The following is a 22,433-nucleotide window of genomic DNA, read 5'->3' as shown; positions in this document are numbered from 1 at the left end:
AAATCTTTTTGAATAGAAGATAAAGCATGCTTGTGGTTGCTTCGATGTCTGATTTCAGTGCTTCAGCTGGTATGTTGTCGGGTCCTGCTGCTTTCCCGTTCTTGATTTGTCTGACGGCCATTCTAATTTCCTCCGTAGTTGGTGGATTGACATCTATAGGAAGATCTATGTGTGCTGCTTCGATGTCCGGTGGATTCATTGGAGCCGGCCTATTCAGGAGTTCCTCGAAGTATTCTACCCATCGGTTACGCTGTTGTTGAATTTCGGTGATTGGCTTGCCTTCTTTGTCTTTGACCGGCCTCTCTGGTTTACTGTATTTCCCTGCTAGTTTCTTCGTTGTATTGTGAAGCTGTTTCATATTTCCTTCTCTAGCAGCTTTTTCAGCCGTCGTTGCTAGTTCTTCCACGTATTTCTTCTTGTCGGCTCTAATGCTCCTCTTCACTTGTTTGTTTGTTTCTATGTATTCAGCTTGTGCTTGGACTTTCTCTGCTCGTGTTCAGCTGTTGTTTATTGCTTCCTTCTTGTTCTTCCTTTCTTTGATCTTGTCCAGTGTTTCTGTAGAGATCCATTCCTTATGATGGTATTTCTTTAGACCGAGAACCTCTTGACACGTTGAAGTTAATGCTTCCTTGATGCCTTTCCAGTTGTCCTCCATAGTAGTTTCTTCTTCTTTCAGTAGATCTTGTAAGGCTTGGAACCTGTTGTTGAGAGCTATCTTGAATTCATTGAGTTTGTCAGTATCTCGAAGGAAGGCTGTATTGAACCTTTGTAGTGCTGTTTGTCCACTTGTCCAGTTCTTTTTAGCTTCAGTTTTAAATTGGCTACAACTAGATGGTGATCTGAAGCTACGTCAGCACCTCTCCTGGTTCTCACATCTTCCATTGTCCTTCGGAATTTTTTGTTGATGCAAATACGATCTATTTGGTTTTCTGTAGTGTGGTCCGGTGAGATCCATGTAGCCTTGTGTATACGCTTGTGTGGAAATATTGTGCCTCCTATGACCAATTTGTTGAATGCACATAGATTTGCAAATCTTTCTCCATTTTCGTTTCTTTCTCCCAGTCCATGTCGTCCCATGATATCTTCATATCCAGTGTTGTCTATCCCGACTTTGGCATTTAGATCTCCCATCAGAATAGTTAGGTCCTTTCTTGGGCATTTCTCAATGATTGACTGCAGCCGCTCGTAGAACTGATCTTTAATTTCGTCGTTGATATCATTGGTGGGTGCATAACATTGGATAATATTCATTAAGATCCCCTCCTTCTTTGTTTTGAATGATGCTTTGATGATTCTGGATCCGTCAGATTCCCATCCTACAAGTGCATTTCGTGCTACTTTGGACAGCATAAGAGCGACTCCCTGAGTGTGTAGAGCATTGTCCTCTTCGTGACCGGAGTATAGCAGCATCTCTCCCGTAGCTAGCCTTTTCTGTCCAGCTTGGATCCAACGAGTTTCGCTGATTCCCAGTACTGCTAAGTTGTATCTCCTCATTTCCGTTGCCATCTGACTGGTCTTCCCGGTTTCCCACATTGTTCGAACGTTCCATGTACCTATAAAAATTTTTGCTCTGGTTGTTAGAAAGGGCATCGGCCTCGTGGCTTCCGAAGGAACTCGGCTTTCACCATGAAGCGTCATAATTCTTCTAAATGAAGACCTTCTAACTCCCAGGGCAGAGTTAAAATGGTTTGGATTATTTTTTCTGGTAAGCGTTTTTTTAGCGAGTTAGTTTTCTACGGGATGGGGACGCTAACCCCATGCCCAACCCTCCTCCTTTACCCGGGCTCGGGACCGGCAGTAACCCTATAAGAGCTACAGGCGGAGTTGCGCAGTGATTTGGAGATTTGTAATTTACGCTAGAGATAGGAAGTCCTAGGTTCGATTCACGGATGCAAATTTGTGTATGTCCACTGTTGTACAGTCCTATACTAGGCCATCCAGTGCCTCCGAGCATATTGATATATTTACTGATTTTTATATTCTATAATTTCTTTGTATATTAAATCTTAATAATGTCTAATTGTGCTGACAGATAGTGTTTTTCTTGATAAACATATTATATTTATTATATTGTACACTATATATTATTTAGTAACTATGATTAAAGGTAATTCATTGAAAGATTCTAAGTATGAAACTTCCAATTGTCAATTGTTGCTAGTGCTTTTTTGAATATCAATTATGATAACCTTAGTGAAGTAAATCAAATCATTTGTTTGACTTATTAGTATTAGCTTATTGATGTCATTTATTTGGTAATTGAATAAACATAACAATGTAATGAACTTCACTTGGTATTGTTTACTTGAATCTTTCCATTGATGATTAGGACTGCAATTGATCAGTCTCATATTGTCATATGTGCATACTATGCGTATTGCCTCGATATTGCCTTAATTCACAAGCATTATAAGCAAAGATGGATAGTGGCTAGCAACTGTTAATTGATTTCAGAATTATATCACTTTTAGATTACATCAATATTAAGAATTCATAGGTAACAATTAACTTATGAAAATAATTAACTTACCCTAATTTGATAAGTTCAATAGCTGTGTCTAAATTACCATGATGTGCTGCTATCATTAAAGGCGTTTTATAAAATTTATCTCTTGTATCAATGTTATATCCTTCAGATAAAGCTAAACGAATTGAATCTATAATGAAAATAACAATGAAAACAAATAATCATTTTATAATAATGAAAATTACAATGATGGCGGTGATTATATTATTCTGCCATAAAGTTGGAAAATAAAACTACTTATTAAATAAAATTTCACCTCTTCGGTATAATCAACCTTAAGGTTTAAATATGTAATTGGTCATTTAAAAATAGTGAAACTTGAATGGTAATCGAATTGGTGAGACTATAATTTATGGACGACCTTTGAGCGAAGCCAAAGTGATATTGCGAGTGTCCACCTACTAACTAGGACTAAATGAAGATTATAAACCTGTGTGAGGAATTAGAATTATGATATACAGTTTATGGTTAAGGTTAGGAATTAATTAGATTTAGGATTTTCGTCACGAACTGGCATCAGCTATAATGCCAAAACGGTATTGTGCCAAATGGATGGATGAATTTCGTGCCAAAATCTCAGACCTGTCATCTTTTACCTGGTTGGTTCGTCCATAAACTATAGTCTCGTCGTTCACAATAATATATTTGAAATTATTTTTAATTTATACGATAACCTGTTATATCCCGATAAGAATAATGAATGGTAGTTGTTTGGGATTCATTTATGGACCAAAACGATACGCATATTTTTATTGTGTGATTGTTATGTAACTAATCTGCTTACATTCATGTCCCTCTTATTATGAGCTTTATTTTGACCTATGAACTATTATAATACGATTTACCATTCTTGAGTTATGGAGTGTCTATTCAATACTATCTCCCTCATTCACAGCCACATTTGGCTAATTCTTGCACAAATGTTGTTTCCTATTTTATGGTACGTTGTGGTCTGTCTGGTTGATATATCAACCCAGTATGCTTGAAATAAATGATTCATATTGCAGTGGCTGAGATTAATGTTCTGGACTTAACTGGCTGGGCTAGACAGGAAGCGGGATCATAAGGACTCTAGGCTGCTCGCACGTGTTTTATGCGTCACTGGTTCGATCGATAATTAGCGGCTCTCTGATTGGCGGTATCATTGCGTTCACAAGTTATAACATAACCGAAGTTAGATGCTTTAATCTATAGATGTTTCTAATCATTCTAAACTACTTTTCAAGTGTAAGTAGCAGGGATTCTCGAAATTCCAGACAATATATCTATTTTGCCATAAATAAATGTGTACACGATTTGGTATTTTATCGTATTTTGGTGATGAATTGACTATGTTTAGTAAGTTAGTGAGTTTAAAACGTGTTTTAATTAACAATTTTGTGAAGTTTTGAAGAGTTAATCTTAATAATGGTAAGTATTTAAAGTTTGTTCAAATCTCAACGCATAAAATGTTGATGTAAGAAATTAGTCATACACATTGATCTCATTCCCCATCTATCTACTATTCAGCTGATTTTTCATCTTAGATAAGAGCATAAAGCGACGAATGTCATAATCTGTTAAGTTATTACACAAGTAACAAATTAGGTTTTGAAAATAAAAAAGTGGTCATCAGAAAAGAAAAATAACTAATCCATATAAAGAATAGAAATAATAGAGAATTAAACAAACACCTTACCCATGTCATTATGTAAAGCTGCAGAATGAAAACTTATATACTGACGTCTTGGAGTATCTATATACCAAACAGAATCATCTTGCAAAGGATGCATAGGTGGATGGTCTGCATCGAAACGATCTAAATAGTAACAGGGACAAATTACTTCTCGGGAAATGTAACACATGAAAAAAAGCATCATTTGTTCCGATATATATAAATGGGTTATTAGGTACGAATAAAAATCAGTACTCTGAGTGACATGGCTCAGAATCGATCACAATGGTGTAGGTGTCTTCCCTTAAACTATGAGATTAAAATCGCTCCATATCTTTTTTTCTACGAACTAATTCTTTCTTCCTGTACTATGTCTTTATGTGCAATCTTTCTTTTATATATTACCATCACTGAATTAACTACTTTTATGAATCCGGTGTTCATCTTGCTGCACTAATGAGGTATGGCAACTTGGACCGATGCATATATGTGCCTGGTCCTACGTTGTAGCTGACTGACTGAGTACTTAACATATAAATATAACTACTAGAAGCTACTTTGTTCATATAGCAATATTTTATCTTGTAAAAAAACATTAAATAATTCTGGATAATGGGATAAGCGTTGTAGAATCTTATTTTAATATGTTAACCATTTTTAATATTAGATTAAATTAAATTAAATATTGCGCAGTAAAGGAATATAAATTTAGTGAATATGAAGTTCGATCTTATGAATGTTGTAACCCATCTCAGTGATCTACCACATATTGTTTTCACGATAAGAACTGAGCATCCTACTTTTGATTCCGTACTAAATCATTCGAACCCTTCATTGCAGAGTCCTCATATAGGGTGAAACAGCTGCTCATTATTGCCTGTTTTTTTAAAACTTTTTTCTAATACGACGTCAGTTCATGATGGAAACTGGCTTCAGCTATTATTAAATTTTGTCATATTAACTAACAAAGGAGAACGTTTTAAACATGATTGAGTTTCATCGTTTTTATCAGCATTAAACAGTGATTTTGTCCCGAAAATTGTGCATGGAGGACAATTGACAGACTCGTTCGAGGTAAAGACCGGTGTCAGGCAAGGTTGCTTACTCTCACCCCTTCTCTCTTTCTCCTGGTGATCGACTGGATCATGAAGACGTCAACATCTGAAGGGAAACGTGGGATACAATGGACATCTAGGATGCAGCTGGACGATCTAGACTTCGCAGATGACCTGGCCCTCCCATCGCAATCGCAACAACAAATGCAGGAGAAAACGACCAGTGTAGCAGCAGCCTCAGCAGCAGTAGGTCTCAATATACACAAAGGGAAAAGCATGATCCTCCGATACAACACAGTATGCACCAATCCAATCACAATTGACGGAGAAGATTTGGAAGATGTAAAAACCTTTACATATTTGGGCAGCATCATTGATGAACACGGTGGATCTGATGCGGATGTGAAAGCGCGGATCGGTAAGGCAAGAGCAGCATATTTACAACTGAAGAACATCTGGAACTCAAAACAACTGTCAACCAACACCAAGGTCAGAATTTTCAATACAAATGTCAAGACAGTTCTACTGTATGGAGCGGAAACCTGGAGAACTACGAAAGCCATCATCCAGAAGATACAGGTGTTTATTAACAGTTGTCTACACAAAATACTCCAGATCCGTTGGCCGGACACTATTAGCAGCAACCAACCGTGGGAAAGAACAAACCAGATCCCAGTGGAGGAAGTAATTAGGAAGAAGCGCTCGAAGTGGATAGGACACACATTGAGGAAAGCACCCAACTGCGTCACAAGACAAGCCCTCACATGGAACCCTGAATGTCAAAAGAGGAGTGGAAGACCAAAGAACACATTACGTCGGGAAATGGAGATAGACATGAGAAAAATGAACAAGAATTGGATGGAATTAGAAAAGAAGGCCCAGGACAGAGTGGGTTGGAGAATGCTGGTCGGCGGCCTATGCTTCATTAGGAGTAGCAGGCGTAAGTAAGTAAGTTGTCCCGAAAATTTGATGAAATGAAGAATTTGGAAAATGAACCTTTCACAAAAATAATGCATTATATAGTCTTGGAAATTTCAAGCTGAAGCATTTTCTGACACATTTACCTTGGATCGAAATAAGTTAAGTTGCTTTTAAAAAAATAGTCTATTTATTACATTGTCATATGATCATCCATGAAGAGCAGCTATCTAACCATCTGAAAATGTCTTTTCCAAACAATAAATTTTGCTATTGTTATTGTAAAATAAGATTTAATGAATGAAGATATTAGCGAAACCTATCGACATTGTAATTTTGTTACTATGAGTCTAAAAAGCGTTACTTCAACGTGAATAACTGAAATATTTAACAGTTTGGTTGATGAAGGCTTCGAAAATTTTCAGACATTGAACACGATTGAAAAAATAGATATTTTTGTTAGACTCGACAACGATAATGATTGGTAACTCTTGAGATCCATTTGTGGACCAATACTATACATATATTTTTATCGTATAATTGTTAATTAACTAAACTGTACATATTCATGTCCCTCTTATTATGAGCTTCATTTTGTCCTATGAACTATTATTCCACGATTTACCATTCTTGAATTATACCCAGTATATTAATTATTACCTCCCTCATTCACAGCCACATTTGGCTAATTCTTGCACAAATGTTGTTTCCTATTTTATGGTACGTTGTGGTCTGTCTGGCTGGTATACAAACTCAGTATGTTTGAAATAAATGATTCATATTGCAGAGGCTGAGATTGATGTTCTGGATTTAACTGGCTGGGTTATACAGGAAGCGAGATCAATAAGGACTCTAGGCTGTTCGCACGTGTTTTACGCGTCCTTGGTCCAATCGACAATTCACTGCTCCCTAATTGGCGGTCACAAGTTATAACAATCTTATTATCAAGTCACCTGTTCTTTATCTAAGTGTAATTGAAAGAGATTATGTTTTATGCAATTAAATAAAATACAAACTTGGCTGTAAAACATTTGAGTAGTCACTATTGCAGCTGAATTAATGTACAGTGTATAAAAATAAAATTTATGGTATTAAAATCTTACTTAAATCAATGGGATGAATCTCCTTAGGAATGTACATTATAGAGGGACCTCCATCTGCACGACGATAAATAGCCTCTGATGGTAGTGTACAAATATTCATAGGTATTTTTCTGCGTTTACTACCTAAGAGAAACCGTTAATTAAAAAGCAAAACAATATATTTGGCAAAATTATTAACTTACATCAGAAATTTTAACTGATGTATAATTTCAATAGTTGAGATCATGAGTCAATTGAAGCCAGACCACCATGGAAAACCTGGAAGCACTGGACGGCCGTTTCGTCCTATTGTAGGACTCCTAAGCAGCGCGCATCCACGACCCCGCCTTGCGGGATTCGAACCCAGGGCCTATCAGTCTAATGGTCTAATGGTGGTCTAGCTTCAATTGACTCATGATCTCAACTATTGATATATAATATTTAAACCACAAGTAATACTTATATTTTCTAATAACTCTCTCTGTCATTGACCATAAGTTGAACGAAAAGAAAACTAAATTACTTCTCAATTTAGGATTGTAGAGATTGTTGAATTTTATTGATCAGATCATGGTTTCAACAAGAATTACTTCTGAAGCATCGCTAAGAAGTCTTATTACTTAATCAATCTGTTTAGGAAAAAAAGTCCATAATTCAGGTCTACACAATGGCTTTTCTTCAAAGAACACAATGTGGATAAATTTTCTAAACTGGTTCCTACTTGACCGTACTAAATTATATTTATTTTAACTATAAGTAATTAGAGTCATAACACCGAAGACAGAGAAATCAAAATAAATTAACTGAAAACAGTAAAACAATAAGATTTTAGACAGAAAATAAAATCTGATGTTCCTTCTTTGCAGTGACTTATTACATCTTCATGAAGTGAATGAATTAAGTAGTTCAAAATGTAGTATGATATTAGTTAAAGTAGAATTAATCACAATACCAGGGGTGTACTCATTATTTGCATTTTCCTAAATCATTGGTTTTAAAATTATTTTGAACCCTTCGTTGGGATAATTCATTTATTCTTCTTGAATCATCTACTTTGAGAGTAATTCTTCTTAATACTACTGAAGCTACAACGACTACTACTACCGTACCGAACGGAAAATTAGGTAGGTTAAACCAATTTATTGTAATAAACACTGGATTTTAAAATATGAAAAACAAATAAACACTGGATAAACCCTTTCGAAATCTTGTTTGAATTGTCTCTTACGAACTTCATCGTTCTTTTTATATCTCTTGCCATAAGTAGCTCATAACACACGGCTACTATTACTACAACTAATTTGCTAACCATCTTGATAATTTTATCTGACTGTGTTGATATGGTTCGGGAACATAACCCAATACACATACTTTATACTATTCATCTAAAATGAAAACAAATATATAACGCTTAAGAGTACTGATTACTGAATTTCAACTCAAAATTCCTTCTTTAATTAGCTCTTGGAGAAATTATAAGTTTTGAATTTACCGGAAAGCGATAATATTCGACAAAATTATAACAGGTACTATGATTTTTCACATCTTATTTTGTAGTCTATTTCAAATGATTGTTTGAATTGATATTAAATACCTAACTCAGTATTATCGCACTAAATGTATTTGACTTTTTAACAGTTAAATTCATGAGTCGATCTAAGCTAGACAATCATTGAAAACCTGGAAAAACTGGATGGTTGTCTCGTTCTAGTATGGGACTCTTTAACAGTGTGCATTCAAATGTTAAAATACAACGATCTCCACAAATCCCTATACTGATGTTTGCTTTTATTCAGTGAACAATATTGATCATTACTGAGAATGCGTTAACGTATTATAGTTACGTTTAAGTGCTAAGTGTTTGCCATTTATCAATTACTTCCAATAATATATATACTTGAATTGTATATTTTGAATATCTAAGGTAATTAGTGCTCTAAAAATGACCAATAGACTCTGGGAATGAAATAGTGCAAAATTATGAAGTTTGTACAATAGAAAATTCAAATTCAGTGCAAACTAAAAATGAATAGTGCATGAGTGGACTTAAAAATGTCTAAATTATTTATCAAACCTACAATCTTCATGGCAATATTGAATTGTATTTGACAATGAAGTTAGTAAAGTTTTAAGAGAAAGCTGTTAAAGTTTTATTGTAGTGCGTGCTATTGATGTCGACAGATATAAGTAGTATGCATCACCATTTGAAAGTGGAATGCCTAGTGGTAGAAAGTTGAGAAAATCAAAGAGAAGAGAACAAGAAAAGAAAGAGAATGGTATAGAAACGAAGGGATAATGAAACCTGAAACAATTGATGGATGTTTTGTAAATGAAGTATTTACTGTATGGATCTCAGATTTTACCAAGAAATTCTATAATGTTTTACTAAAACGCTTTTGATTGACCCTACGGGTGTTCTTGTTCGCTACATTATGATTGAAATAATCTTTTTAATATCACTTAGATACGTAAATAAATAATACATTGGGCCTACTAAACATATAAGTATCAATTCGGATGATATGTCAAGTGTTTATGATACAGGTTAAAAGTAAGTAACATGCTTAGTTTCCAGAGATAGGTCACCTGTCTCATATTCTCAGCATTTGGATTATTTTGACTACTGTAAGTATATCACATATGACAAATAAATTTTTTCTTCAGACATTTGAAAGTTAAGCGAAAGTCATATCAGTTGGTTTTATCAACAAATCTAAATATTAGTGTGGCGTTATGGAGATTACTATTAATTACCAACAATGGCCTTACTTGTCTAAAATCTATCTCATCACAAGTAAACTTAAACAAACCATTAAATCTAACTAGCTGACATGGAAGTAATGATCAAAGAATCCGTCAAACAGATTTATTTACAAAGAATTATACTTTCGAAATAAACCTCATTTATTCTTTCCTAACATGAATGAAGAAAATGATGAGGATTATCTATATGTCAATTGAAATTTATGAAAGAACCAGAGTATTGATTAATTTAATTGAGATTAAATATAACGAGTAATAATTCGTAATTAAGTGTAAGATATATCTAATATCATCAGTAGGTAATTGTCATACTCTCAACATAAGTGGACCCCACTAATCATAGATTTGATCGAAAACTTTTTGATCCATTCCAATGTTTACAACAATACTCGAACTCGGTATTCATAAGCCAAAGTTCTAAAGGCTTCTGAATCACAGCAAACCTCATGTATTATTAATTGTATAAGTTTGTATTTCCATGTTGTTAATACTGCATTTTGAATTGACAAACAATTAAATGGAATAATTTCAAGTTATCCGTTAAAGAACTTCATACCCTGAAAAGAGCCTGATCAATACAGTCTTCATTGTAAATAATGGAAAAACATATTAACTTATAAAGTTGATGCCAGATTGTATTCTTGCAGATAATAGAATTTCAGGTTTTAAATTACGTAATGCATGAAAACAAGGTTGATCTTAGTCTGTCTTCAGAGTTTACATGTATGGTTGACTTCAAGCATCAATAAATTACAAAAAAATGTATAATGCGGTACCATTTTGTAATGGTTCAACTCGTTACAGCTTAAATTATAGTGATCCAACACAATAAACGACATGAGGTAAAGAAAATACGTCTGAGAAATAAACCCGAGGCAAATACGTGAAATATGACTTAAATAAAGAAAAGAATGAATGAAATGACATAAACCGGATGCATTAAAAGAATAGCAGGAAACAAAATTTATTACATATTTACCAGGTACGTATAGATGTATCTCACTTTGAGTAACAATCTTTTTGTGAGAACTTGTGATATTATTTTGTTACGTAAACCAAAGTAGGAAAGTAGGGTTCAGTCCCGATCTATTGTATAGTAAACCAAGATGGCGTTACAATCTAACATCGATACAGTAAAAAAGCATCCAATTAATGAGATGCTGATGGCTTGCTATACTTGAAAAAAAAAAGGAATTATATTAAGGAAGGAAAAAAAACCGACTTTGATTCCAAATTACCTTTACCACCTTTTCTTTTTTTCTTTTTACCTTTCTTCTTCTCAAAGGCCGATACTAAGTAATTTTTATTCAAATATTTTTTTCCAGTCAGAAACTCTTCCCAATCAATACAACCATCTGCATTTTTCTCATGTAAAGTAAGTAATTTTTTACTAATTATCTCATTAATTGGTCCATCTAACGAACTAATTACTGATGTGAAATCTTCCATAGGAATTCTTGTGTTTGATGCTTTTCTAGATCTGGAACGGCTTGTACTACGTTTTTTCGATCGTTTTCTCTTTTTACCGGAACTGGTTTTCGTGCTTAATTTATCTGATTCTTGTTGATCAGAAGCATGCACTGCTGTGATTAAACTTTGTTCACTAACTTGAAAATCATTTCTACTGTCTAACTCTCTTGAAACACTTGAATTTTCTTCTTTTTGTTCTTCTAAAGCACTTGATAATCGCTGACTAATTTCAATGAAACGTTCTCTTAAATCATTTGCAAATACAATTGACCAATCGTATAGTCTAATGGCCCAGAATTCTGCATTTTTTAATGTTTTACTGGTTACACGTTCTAGTTTACGTAGTTCTTTGGCACACAATTTTTTACCTTCATCAATAGCAATGTTTCGAGGTAATTTTCCATTTGTATTTTTTACTTTTGCATCACAACCTTTGAAAAATTAATTGAAAACAGTCATGTAATAACTGAAAACAGTGAATGTGTAGTATTCAAGCATTATGCAACTCTTCCATAAAGTCAGACCGTTTTGATTATTATCTCGTTCACTTAATTAGTCAAAATTATGTATCTACTAGTTCCCAGTTCTCTTATGGAATTTATCTTCTTTATATTAATATTTAGATCATTTTAATGAGATTTTCAACTCAGATGGCTATGAACAACAGTTAATTCAGTCACCTCTATTTCACATCGATTACTATTCATTTATTTGATAGACTATTTGTAGTCTAAGTTCAGAAAATCATTTATGTTCATTATTGTTTCAGTTTAAATATGATTAACTGGTGGATCGTTGAATCCAACATTTTACTATAAACTTAATTATTAATTATTAATATCAGAAGGGGTTTTTGTGGATATTAGAGGAATTTCAATAGTTGAGATCGTGAGTTCATTGAAGCTAGATCACCATGAAAAACCTGGAAGCACTGGATGGCCGTTCCGTCCTTAAGTTTTATTTTAAATCTATAGTATCGTTAAACTGTAAATTGGTTAAACGACCCTATAGTTTTCTACGCTGTTTTCTTAAGGTATTTAAAGCAATAATATTATCATATACTTATTACATTAAACTAAAATAAAATAAAAATCAGAAATATTGTCAATTCACCTCTTTGTCCAAGAAATTTACAACACATTTCATTGACTTTAGCAGCCATATGTAATGGATTATTTCCATCGTTATCAAGCTATTTAAAATTATATTAAAGTGAAATGACTATTGAATCAGTGCTCATTGTACAAAAATGATTAAACTGATATTATTATTATTATTATCATTACTATTATTATTATTATTATTAGTAGTAGTAGTAGGAGGAGGAGGAGGAGGAGAAGGAGGAGGCGGAGGAGGAGGAGTACCAGTACTACTGAAAATGCTAATTAATCATACTTAATATGTAATAACATTCAAAATGAATGTTTTGTTGAAACTAATGTTATTATACAATGAGAATTCTCAACTTCTAAAATACAAATAACTTGATATAAATATGGTACCATATCTGTGAAATTTAGTAAAATATAAGATCATGAAAACTGGGACACAGAAGGTATATATCTATCTTGATATTATTCATTTAACATGCACATAATCTATTCAATTAACATACTAAGTTATCAGGGTTTTCAGTTGTGCGCAAATAAACAAACGACTAATCCTATCATAATTAGATGTTCAGTGTTTTGAATCAGTCCGATTATGGTAGTTTATGTTTATTCAGGTACTAGTCAATAGCAGATTAGAATTAATTTCCGAACCACATAATGATTAGGTTTTAGAAACAGATGACGTCATTTCAGCTATTGTCGATGATAGAGATTGATAAACCGATGAAACTGTAACTAACTATCAAATTCCTAATGGAAGTTGAGAGAAAGTTTAAGAAAACTCAAGAGATATTAAAAGCTCTTTATTATGAAAACGAATCGAATAAAATATGCTCTTCTTTATAGACCAAGAAGTTCAGTGAGAACCATGAGTACCGCGTAGACTACATTAGGCTTCGAACATTACTGACAACCTATATTGATGCAAACATCAAAAATGTCCACTAAGATTGCCAATTTACTTGCTTAATGATTGATGCTGAGCATAATTTAGGTTATTCGTTTATACGCATAACTTTAGTTTAAATATTGTAAAATTAACTACTACTGTATAAGCTGTTTTTAAAATAACTCTCAATCACTCGTAGATAAACTATTTTTGATCATGTTACAATTCAGTTACTTAGAAATAGAACAATGAAATATAAGTGAATCATATTGTTTTGAATCAAATCTTCTAATATACAACAACTAATCAAGGCAGTTTATAAATCAATGATGAGAATAAAATTAAAAACAATATTATTCGCTTATATAAATTGTTCTAATTCACAATATATGAACATTTTTAGTATAAATTTTCTATGGAATAAATGAATTTGTGATTAGTAGTGAACTTAAACAGTTAACTAATATAGAGATCATCATTTAGCAGCATATAGTTACCTAATCTGACTATATACATAGTTTATTTATTTATTTATTTTAACACTTGGATATTGGTACAAGGAAGCACCAAATACATATGCGCCACACAAATCTCATTCGACATGTATGAGGGCTGTGATACTGCCCGGGTGCCCAAACCGAAGCAGGTGGTTTTCTTAGGCGGCCACACCCGGATCCTTCGACTTGAAAGTCTGATCCGCAAGGCAGTGGAGCAACGTAAGGAGATGCAGTCTCATGGTAGCCGGTGACCAACGATCGGTTCATACGCCATTTTTTCCTTCAGGATACTGGAGCCCATGTGCACCATTGGTTTGGAATCAGGGTTTCCCAACTCCCCTAGATGGACTCTCCATGTCCACCAACCCGGTTAAAGCGCCGGACATTCGATTTTTATCCTCTGAATTTCGTAAACAACACCCCCGGCATGAGAAGGCAATGAGTACGACTTCCCCGGCAGATTGATATACGGTACAACTACCAGTAAAACTACTGCAAACGAATAATGTTTTTTTCTTTAAATGATCTCATTTCATGTGGTGAATGATTATTTTATCAGTAAGATTACTTAATTAGTAAACGGAAAGTACACAGATAGGCATAAGTAAGAAATTTTAAGTCTTTTAAAAGAAAAAAAACCAACCGAAAGAAACCAATGTTAACAAAATAAATAAAGCATAATTATGGTAAATACTAGAGATCAGTTTTATTTGTTTATATTTTATGTTGATCTAATCAGATCTGATAAACAGTCTTGATGAACTGTACAATATGATGAAACAATTGATCCATTATCATTATGTTCCTATGGTTTGTCAGATGATTTTTAATCTTTTCAAAGATAAATATTATCAATGATTTTGAATAATTCTATGTAGAATTATAGATCATTGGATTTAAACATGGTTGTCTAAACGTAACATACTCATTGTAAAACCATAATATTCTGAATTTGATTTCTAATATGCTTAAAATTATACGAGATTTTTTAAAAGCTCTTCAATCATTTCTGGTTCATCATATAAGAAGTCATAAAATTGAACTGTTTTCCGTAACCAACAGAAAACAGTTAAACATTTGTTTCTTTGACAATTTAGTAAAATGTATGTTTAAAAGTCTGTCTTTGTTCAGTTATCAGCAGATATGAGTTATATTAGTAACTATGAAATTTATAGTACGAAGGGCTGTTACTTTGAATTAATAGAGGCTAACAAAGAAATTTTCAAAAGAGATTAACCTTTAGTGAAAATGTTCCTTCATAATTAGTTTTAACCAGTCTAACCTTGCAGATTTTATAGTAAAGATACAGAACAAATTAAGTCATCAAATAAATAGCTTATTCACACTTGTGACTTGATTTTCTGATGTATGTGATTTTTGAGAAAACGATTGAATTAAAATGAATGAAGTTATATTTAAAGGCTGACGATATGCCTCATTACAACACTATCTGTTGATGTTAACAGTCGGATGAATGTATGTGCAGCTGCCTACTATGGACATGTACACTACAAAGTCTGATATCCAGAATTTTAAAAAACGCAAATACGGTGAAGGTTAGATATTGAATTGAAATCCTTGCATGAAAATTACTTTCTATTATGCAGCATAAGCCCGCTAAATGAAGAAAAAATTGATTGAGTGTACTCTTTAAGACATCCTTGTTCAACGTGCCATGCTTGTCCGTTATACTGATCGCTCTTTTACGATATTAACTGAGAATCAATCGATTTCAAAGATGTAAGTCATCCTGGGAATAACACTAATAGTACACTGTCCGACTCACCAGATATTTGTTTGACTTATGGACTTTCAAAAAAAAACTAATGAATTGTTCGCTTTACAGCAGTTCGTAATTGAATTTCACTTACAACATTGAAGTCGAATCCAAATGCAGAAAGTACAAATAACACCTTTAAATGACCATTTTTAGCAGCTTCATGAGCGCTACTTTGTTTTTCTTTGTCACAAGAATTTAGATCTGCTCCCGCACGTAATGCTGCTGTAACTGAGGTGCTACTACCTGTTCCACATGCTTCTAAAAATGAAGTTTTGCCATTTTTCTAAAGTATAATGTAAATAAATACAGAAATAATATGGCGTGAATTATTGAGATTCCCCTTTTTAGTATAAAGTAATAGACTTCCAATTAAGCTAAAAAGATTTCCTCCTACAAAGTTTATGGTAGAGATTACATAGTAAACATAAATAGGTTATTATGCGTTCGGTTGGAAAATTAGGAAAAAATATAAACAAGATTTATTAGACTGTTTGTCAAGATTCTTTTCACTTGAAGAAACATTACATCGTAGATCGACAAGGGCTAGGAAATGTCTTAGAAAAAAAACTGCGAAGCACAGGATGTATCTTTTATTTCTCAGAATTATTTACTTATGACTCTGCATGAGATTCAGTTCGAAAATTTGATCACTTGTAACATACATTTCATCAGTTAAGCAAAAGATTATGTTAAACTACTGCTATATTCCGAAATATAAAGCATATACGAACTAAGGTAAGCTAACTTGAATAAAAATAAAGAGAATTTGGGTATGAGAATTTGCTTTGCTTTCTATGAAATTATTTGCTCAAGTTGTACATTCGTATTTATGGCTGTTTGATAAATATATGAGTCTGTAGAAGAATAGAAAGAGAATATATAATAAGGTTATTCGAGGTGTTAAATATATAGAAAAAAATTGTGAAGATGAAATCAATTTACGGTTAAGAAAGATGAGAGATAATTGTCCACTTAACAGATATGGAGAGAAAACAAAAAACCTAAAGGTCATAACAGCAATTGAATAATAATTATGAAAAGTTGTTATAGGGTATAGTAATGATAATAATATCATTGAAATCACAAAGCAACCTAAGTTAGATAACCGCTGAAAACCCGGAAGCACTAGATGACCGTTTCATCCTAGGACAGACTAAACAACAGTGTGTATTCACGACTCTGCATCCAAGAATTGAACCCAGGACCTTTATACTTATACCAAAACGACTAACTGTTTAATTAATAAGCTAAAATTCAGGATAAAAGCTATACTGGTACACCTAAAGACTAACAATCCTGTATTTTAACACATTTTTGTAGTGAAAATTAGCTTAAGCTAAACACCTCACCAGTATAAAAACAAGTCCCAATTTTAAAGGATTACAGCTAATAGAAAATTCAAAATGTCAATTGTTTTCCAATGGCGACAGTTATGTACACTAATATTTTATCGCTAAAACCTGGCTAATCCACATAATAAGCTCCCATTTGGTGAAAGTGATAGTAATTTTACATAATCAGCCTAGTAACACCCAATAAATTCAGCTTATGATGATCTGAACTATGTATATGTGAGATCTCTTAGAAAGTACAAACCATGAACTATTGAGTAATTCTATCACATAATGACATGAAGTACAGTTTACCTTGACGTATCTCAATAATAAAGCTGGAAATAGGTCACAACAAACCCAAACTCTGATTGATACAGGCATTTCATCAATCTATAAAATGTTTTGCTGATTTTTCCTTCAATCAATTAAGTCATTAGTTATCCTCTAAGAACACAGAAATTTAAAAATTCAGCCGTTTTAAGCATTAGATATAAGAGCAGCACAAGGATTATCGCAGTGAGCCCGTTCTTAATTTTTTCTATAAAACGTTTTTTAGTGAGTTCTGGCACTTCTCAGTGCTACTTTCTCAAGACGTTCTGATCACTTCACAGAATTTTCTCTGTGTTGGATTTCTTCTGATGCTTAGAATATTCTGGTCTATTGAAACAATAATTCATCAAATGAAGCTTACGATTTTTTAATCATTTTATAAGCATATAGTTTTACTGAGAATTTTGAAGTGGATCAAGTCGAATATTTAGACAGAAGCTTTTGCCTTTGGATGTGACCGTGCGCAGAAAACAAAGAAATGAAACCATTATAGTTATTTAAATCTGAGGAGAGGGATTCATTTCCGGAATATCGGGCTTCATCTTGAATAGTATAAAAAAAACTAACTCGAGACAATTCAGTATAACATGTCCATTGTACGGAAATAAATAAGTGGCGAGTTACACGAATAACATACCGAATAAATGTTTGGATTAGCGCCATGGTTCAGTAATTCAAGAATGAACTTCTCATTTTCAATAGATCTTTTACATGCAATGTGCAATGCTGTTTGTCCATCAAGGTCCTGTTTATTAATGAGCATACTTTTGTCTAGTAATAGGCCTAAGCATTTCAAATGCTCATCGGTTGGTGAAATACAATAGAATAATGCGGCTAAAAGCAATAACCATAAACAAGTTGAAATTACTTCTTTCATTGAAATCAATTGCATTCCTGTTGGCACCTTTGTCAAGCAATTTCTGTAAGATATTCACGTTTCCAAGTTCAGCTGCCGTCATTAGGGCAGTTTTACCATCAAAATCTACTATGTCTATGCATGCGCCATTCAAAAGAAGAAACTAAAACGTCATTTACAAGGTTTACTTTATTACTTCAATTGTGTAAATGTCATCCGACTTGACGGCTGAAATTACAGCCGTTGCACCATTATCTGGATCATTATAATTGATAAGATTCGGCACCCCATGTTCAGTCAACTTCTTTATTTGGTCGACGTCTTTATTATTTACACACTGAAGAAGCTTCCTTATCTGTAAACGTTCTAATCGAGAATTGGCTATTGGCATATGACGTAACGCTCAGTTAATTATTTGTAATGAAGCTCCCAAAAATGTTATTTAAAAATATTTACTAGTAAAAATTCAAAACATCAAAAAAGTCAAAAACCAAAATGAGAAAAATAAACTGTTATTTTACAAGGAACAATTATGATAAACTTGAAGTACACAAATGAGCATGACCTGACTTAGAGAAATATGTAAGATAGACAGATAAAGGTTATCTGTTATTTAAGCCTTCCGTACGTACAAGTTAATTTGAGAGTAGTCAGAGATGCAAAGGTTTGTTTTACTTCTTGTTTGATGTGTTTATCAGTTCCTGTGTTTTCATGACTATTCCAGAGTCAGTTTGTCATTTGACAGTTTATTTATCATCCAAGAGTTATATTTAAATAATTATTAAAGTTACGTTTACCAATATTCCAGATTGCACATACTTGAGCTTTAGTTGCCTTAAATGCAACTACAAATTTTACAGGCGTAAAGTTCTATATTTGTATAAAATACGTAATAGGAAGTTTGTGGAATAATTTTATTAACTGGACTAAGATTTTTAGATGTCACAATATACTTACTCTCATAAAGCAAAGTGAGAATCAGTTTAGCAAACGTTTGCTTTATAAAAATATAGATTAATTACTACTTGTACGAAAAAAACAGGATTTTTGTACATTGGCATTTAGAATTACTGATTTTTATTTTTCAAGATACTAAGAGTTCTGTATCCTAACATAAATGCAGTCAAAATATTCAAAGTTATAGGATTGCATGTGTTCTGAAATATTTCACGTAAATGTTCCTTATTTTTAATATGAAGAACACCTCGTAACTGACAAAACAGTTTCAAACAGCCATTAAATTTGCCTCTGTATTTCATTTCAAAAACATATCATATATTTTCGTCGAAGCTAAAGATGGTGTGTAAAATGATGTGAGAAACATGTTACTCATCGCCGACTGAACTTCTAATAGAATAACAACTTTAAATTGTACTTGACTCTTTTAGTCATGTGCATAAACATTTACTAGTTATCAGATTTCGTCAAAGGTGAAATAATTCAAGGTTGTTAAGAATCTGTGGTGTCTGAATAAAATGATAATTTGTTAACACGTTATCACGCTCTTAATTTTAAATCTAAAAATACCCTCATGTGCATATATAGCCTAATCCTGTTCTGAAGGTCTGGTTCATTTGTGGCTACTTAATTATGCTTTTGGCGCATCCGAGAGTTTTGACCACGCATAAAACATTTAATAATTACTTATATTATGTTCTTACGATATGAATCTGTGTTACGATACTTAAGTAAACTTTTAATACCAGATTGTCATGCATTGCTATCCGGCGTCCTTATTAAAAATTCTATTAACTTGTCTAAGGAATGAATTTTCAGCCCCAGCGTAGACACAATTACTGTGCATGACATATCTTTGAAATGAAAGTATGAAATTATTACAACTCTTATTAAATAGTATAAAAAGCATAGCAGATACGTACAATCACCGTTTTTAAATTCATTAGTATCGTAAATAACACACCATTTGTAGTCCACTGAGAAATAGATAGCACCACTTAAATACATAGACCGCTAGACCGTATTATTATATAATAGCTTTTAAACCTTTCTGTTGACTAATATTTCAAGGGATTTCTTGAGAATCCATCAAGCCAGTAGACTGCAAAGTTTTTGCAGACACGTGTCAAGTATAAACTAAGTACTAATCAGATTCGTAAAACCAACTTACCAACTCAAATTTACTTTCTGACCGGATATACTTCAAGTTTATCAAAAGTGTCTACCATGTGTGTTAATTTCTAAGTATACGTAACAGAATTAAAAGCACATGTTTTTAATCCTTAAGACATTTCGTTACTCCATGAAACACGCGTTTTAGTGAGTAAAAACCGTTGTAGGGTGAGGGAAAGGTCGCCAACCCGTGACCAAATCACTCAACAAACTGAATATTTCTAGGCTACATAATGGATAACTGAACGTAGGACAGTTTATCAAATATCGTCAACAACAAGGGTAACTAACGCAAATTAATCTTTTGCACATCATCAGTTGACCCTAGTGAAAGTGTTTTCACTCTCTGTCTCTGGTCTCCTCTTATTAATACAGTTCTGCATTCGTCATGTTTATTTTATGCAGTCATAAAAGTAGACACAGTACATAGATACTACAAAAGGGGAATCCATGTAAGGTATTGATTGCGAGGTATAACCTTGGTGCAACCTAGTAGGTCACACCTTTCACGTCTATTCTAAGTAGATTAAGACTATCCACACATATTACGTACATTGACGATCTATAATATTTATATTATTTAAAGTTATGGCATATTTTATAAACTCTGTTGTGCAATGCTTTAAACTTACTATAACGTTAAGTTCTGTTATTCACTGTTTGTCTTAAATTTAGAAAATTTTTTTGAATTATTGGAGCAGTTAAAAAACCAATGTTGTACTGTTCAACCATAGTAAGTGCAGTCATCAATATTTTAACTTTTTAAATAATTTAGCTTAACAACTTCCTATAGGCAGAGATGGATTTTGGCCAACAGTGAAATCCAGAACACGCGTTTCGTCCTACTTGGGGCTCGCCAGACGTATATACTGATAAATTGCAGTCCTTAGCCATCAATAAAAGGACCCAAGCAACCAATATAAAATGCATTCGATTGATTATAATGTCTTAAATTTTGCATAAACGTTGGTTTTAAATAAACAAGAAGAAATATTTTTAGCATGAATTCTAATTCATTAGATGCCGTCTATTCTAGATTGATGAAAATAGATCTATACTTATTATTCAAAAAAGCAGTATTAAGGTGTATGATACATATCAGTAAACTTTAGCACACTACTGCCTTAGAAGTCATTACGTTTTTTTGCGCTGACGATAAAACAAGCCACAGGATCAACCCTGGCGGTGTTGTTGAACATTCCGCTCAAAAATGAGCTCCAAAACTAATATATTAGATTAAGTGTGAGCTTGCAAAATATGAAATTGTTTGCTCATCTATTTCAAAACAATAAAACCATAGATTATTAATAGTTACGTTTCCAACCACCAAAAATTGGTTCTCGTTAATATCTTCGACCACATTGTGGTCACACTCACACATTAAATTGTTAACACTATCCGACGCATCCTAGAGCATGTATTCCCCCATATCTGTATTTTAATACCTACCTATGCCCAAATATTGGTTCCCTATTTACTTGTTATATATAATTCAAGTCAATTATAATGAGAAATATGCTTCAATCCTTCTCCGCTTGTTTTCATGGTTATCTTTTAGTATAAAATTGCTTGAAATACATATCATTGCAGCAAATTTAGAACAAGACGAATTATATCAAAAGAGCATAAAAAAGTCAGTCGAAGTTCTGTAAATAAAATCAGATAGTTAAGTATTTTCCATTGCAGTCAACAAATAGCTACAAATTTAAAATAACATTACGATTGAGAATTCACACGCAAACCATCTCTTATATTAAATTGAAAATTATTTGTAGTCAGTAGATAACTAATATTAGAAGCTTTTTGATATATTTCAAACTGAATATTTATATTCCAAAGGAATATAATCTAATAATGTTTATCTTATTATTAAGCAATCATCATTGTACAGATGTAGATTTCATACGTACGACGATATAGACGAAAATAATAAAGATGATTAAAGCGCATTAAATACCAAGACGAATATGGAAAGTAAGGTTCAGGTCAAAAAGTATCAAAATTAAAATCGTACCACTAATTATCATGAAAACATA

The 22,433-nt window shown here is 32.9% G+C and overlaps 1 protein-coding gene across 2 annotated transcripts in view; it reads right to left on the bottom strand.

Moving 5' to 3' along the window:
• Nucleotides 1–22,433, bottom strand: part of ANKEF1_1 (Ankyrin repeat and EF-hand domain-containing protein 1) — a gene marked incomplete at both ends in the record, with an annotated part of 32,368 nt that extends 9,935 nt beyond the window's left edge. The window contains 10 exons of one of the 2 annotated variants that reach the window (XM_051215057.1): nucleotides 2,531–2,657; nucleotides 4,206–4,325; nucleotides 7,258–7,380; nucleotides 11,238–11,900; nucleotides 12,583–12,661; nucleotides 15,839–16,030; nucleotides 18,049–18,245; nucleotides 18,280–18,430; nucleotides 18,464–18,722; nucleotides 22,355–22,433. In XM_051215057.1, the coding sequence (XP_051068237.1) occupies nucleotides 2,531–2,657; nucleotides 4,206–4,325; nucleotides 7,258–7,380; nucleotides 11,238–11,900; nucleotides 12,583–12,661; nucleotides 15,839–16,030; nucleotides 18,049–18,245; nucleotides 18,280–18,430; nucleotides 18,464–18,658 (1,847 nt within the window). Of the gene's footprint in view, nucleotides 1–2,530; nucleotides 2,658–4,205; nucleotides 4,326–7,257; nucleotides 7,381–11,237; nucleotides 11,901–12,582; nucleotides 12,662–15,838; nucleotides 16,031–18,048; nucleotides 18,246–18,279; nucleotides 18,431–18,463; nucleotides 18,723–22,354 lie in introns of those variants that run through there. The other variant, XM_012942862.3, reaches the window with a different exon arrangement.

The sequence above is a fragment of the Schistosoma haematobium genome, chromosome 2 (assembly GCF_000699445.3).
Source record: "Schistosoma haematobium chromosome 2, whole genome shotgun sequence".
Lineage (NCBI taxonomy): Eukaryota > Metazoa > Platyhelminthes > Trematoda > Strigeidida > Schistosomatidae > Schistosoma > Schistosoma haematobium.
The sequence above is the reverse complement of the archived record's forward strand: the minus strand, read 5'-3'. Positions and strand labels throughout refer to the sequence as shown.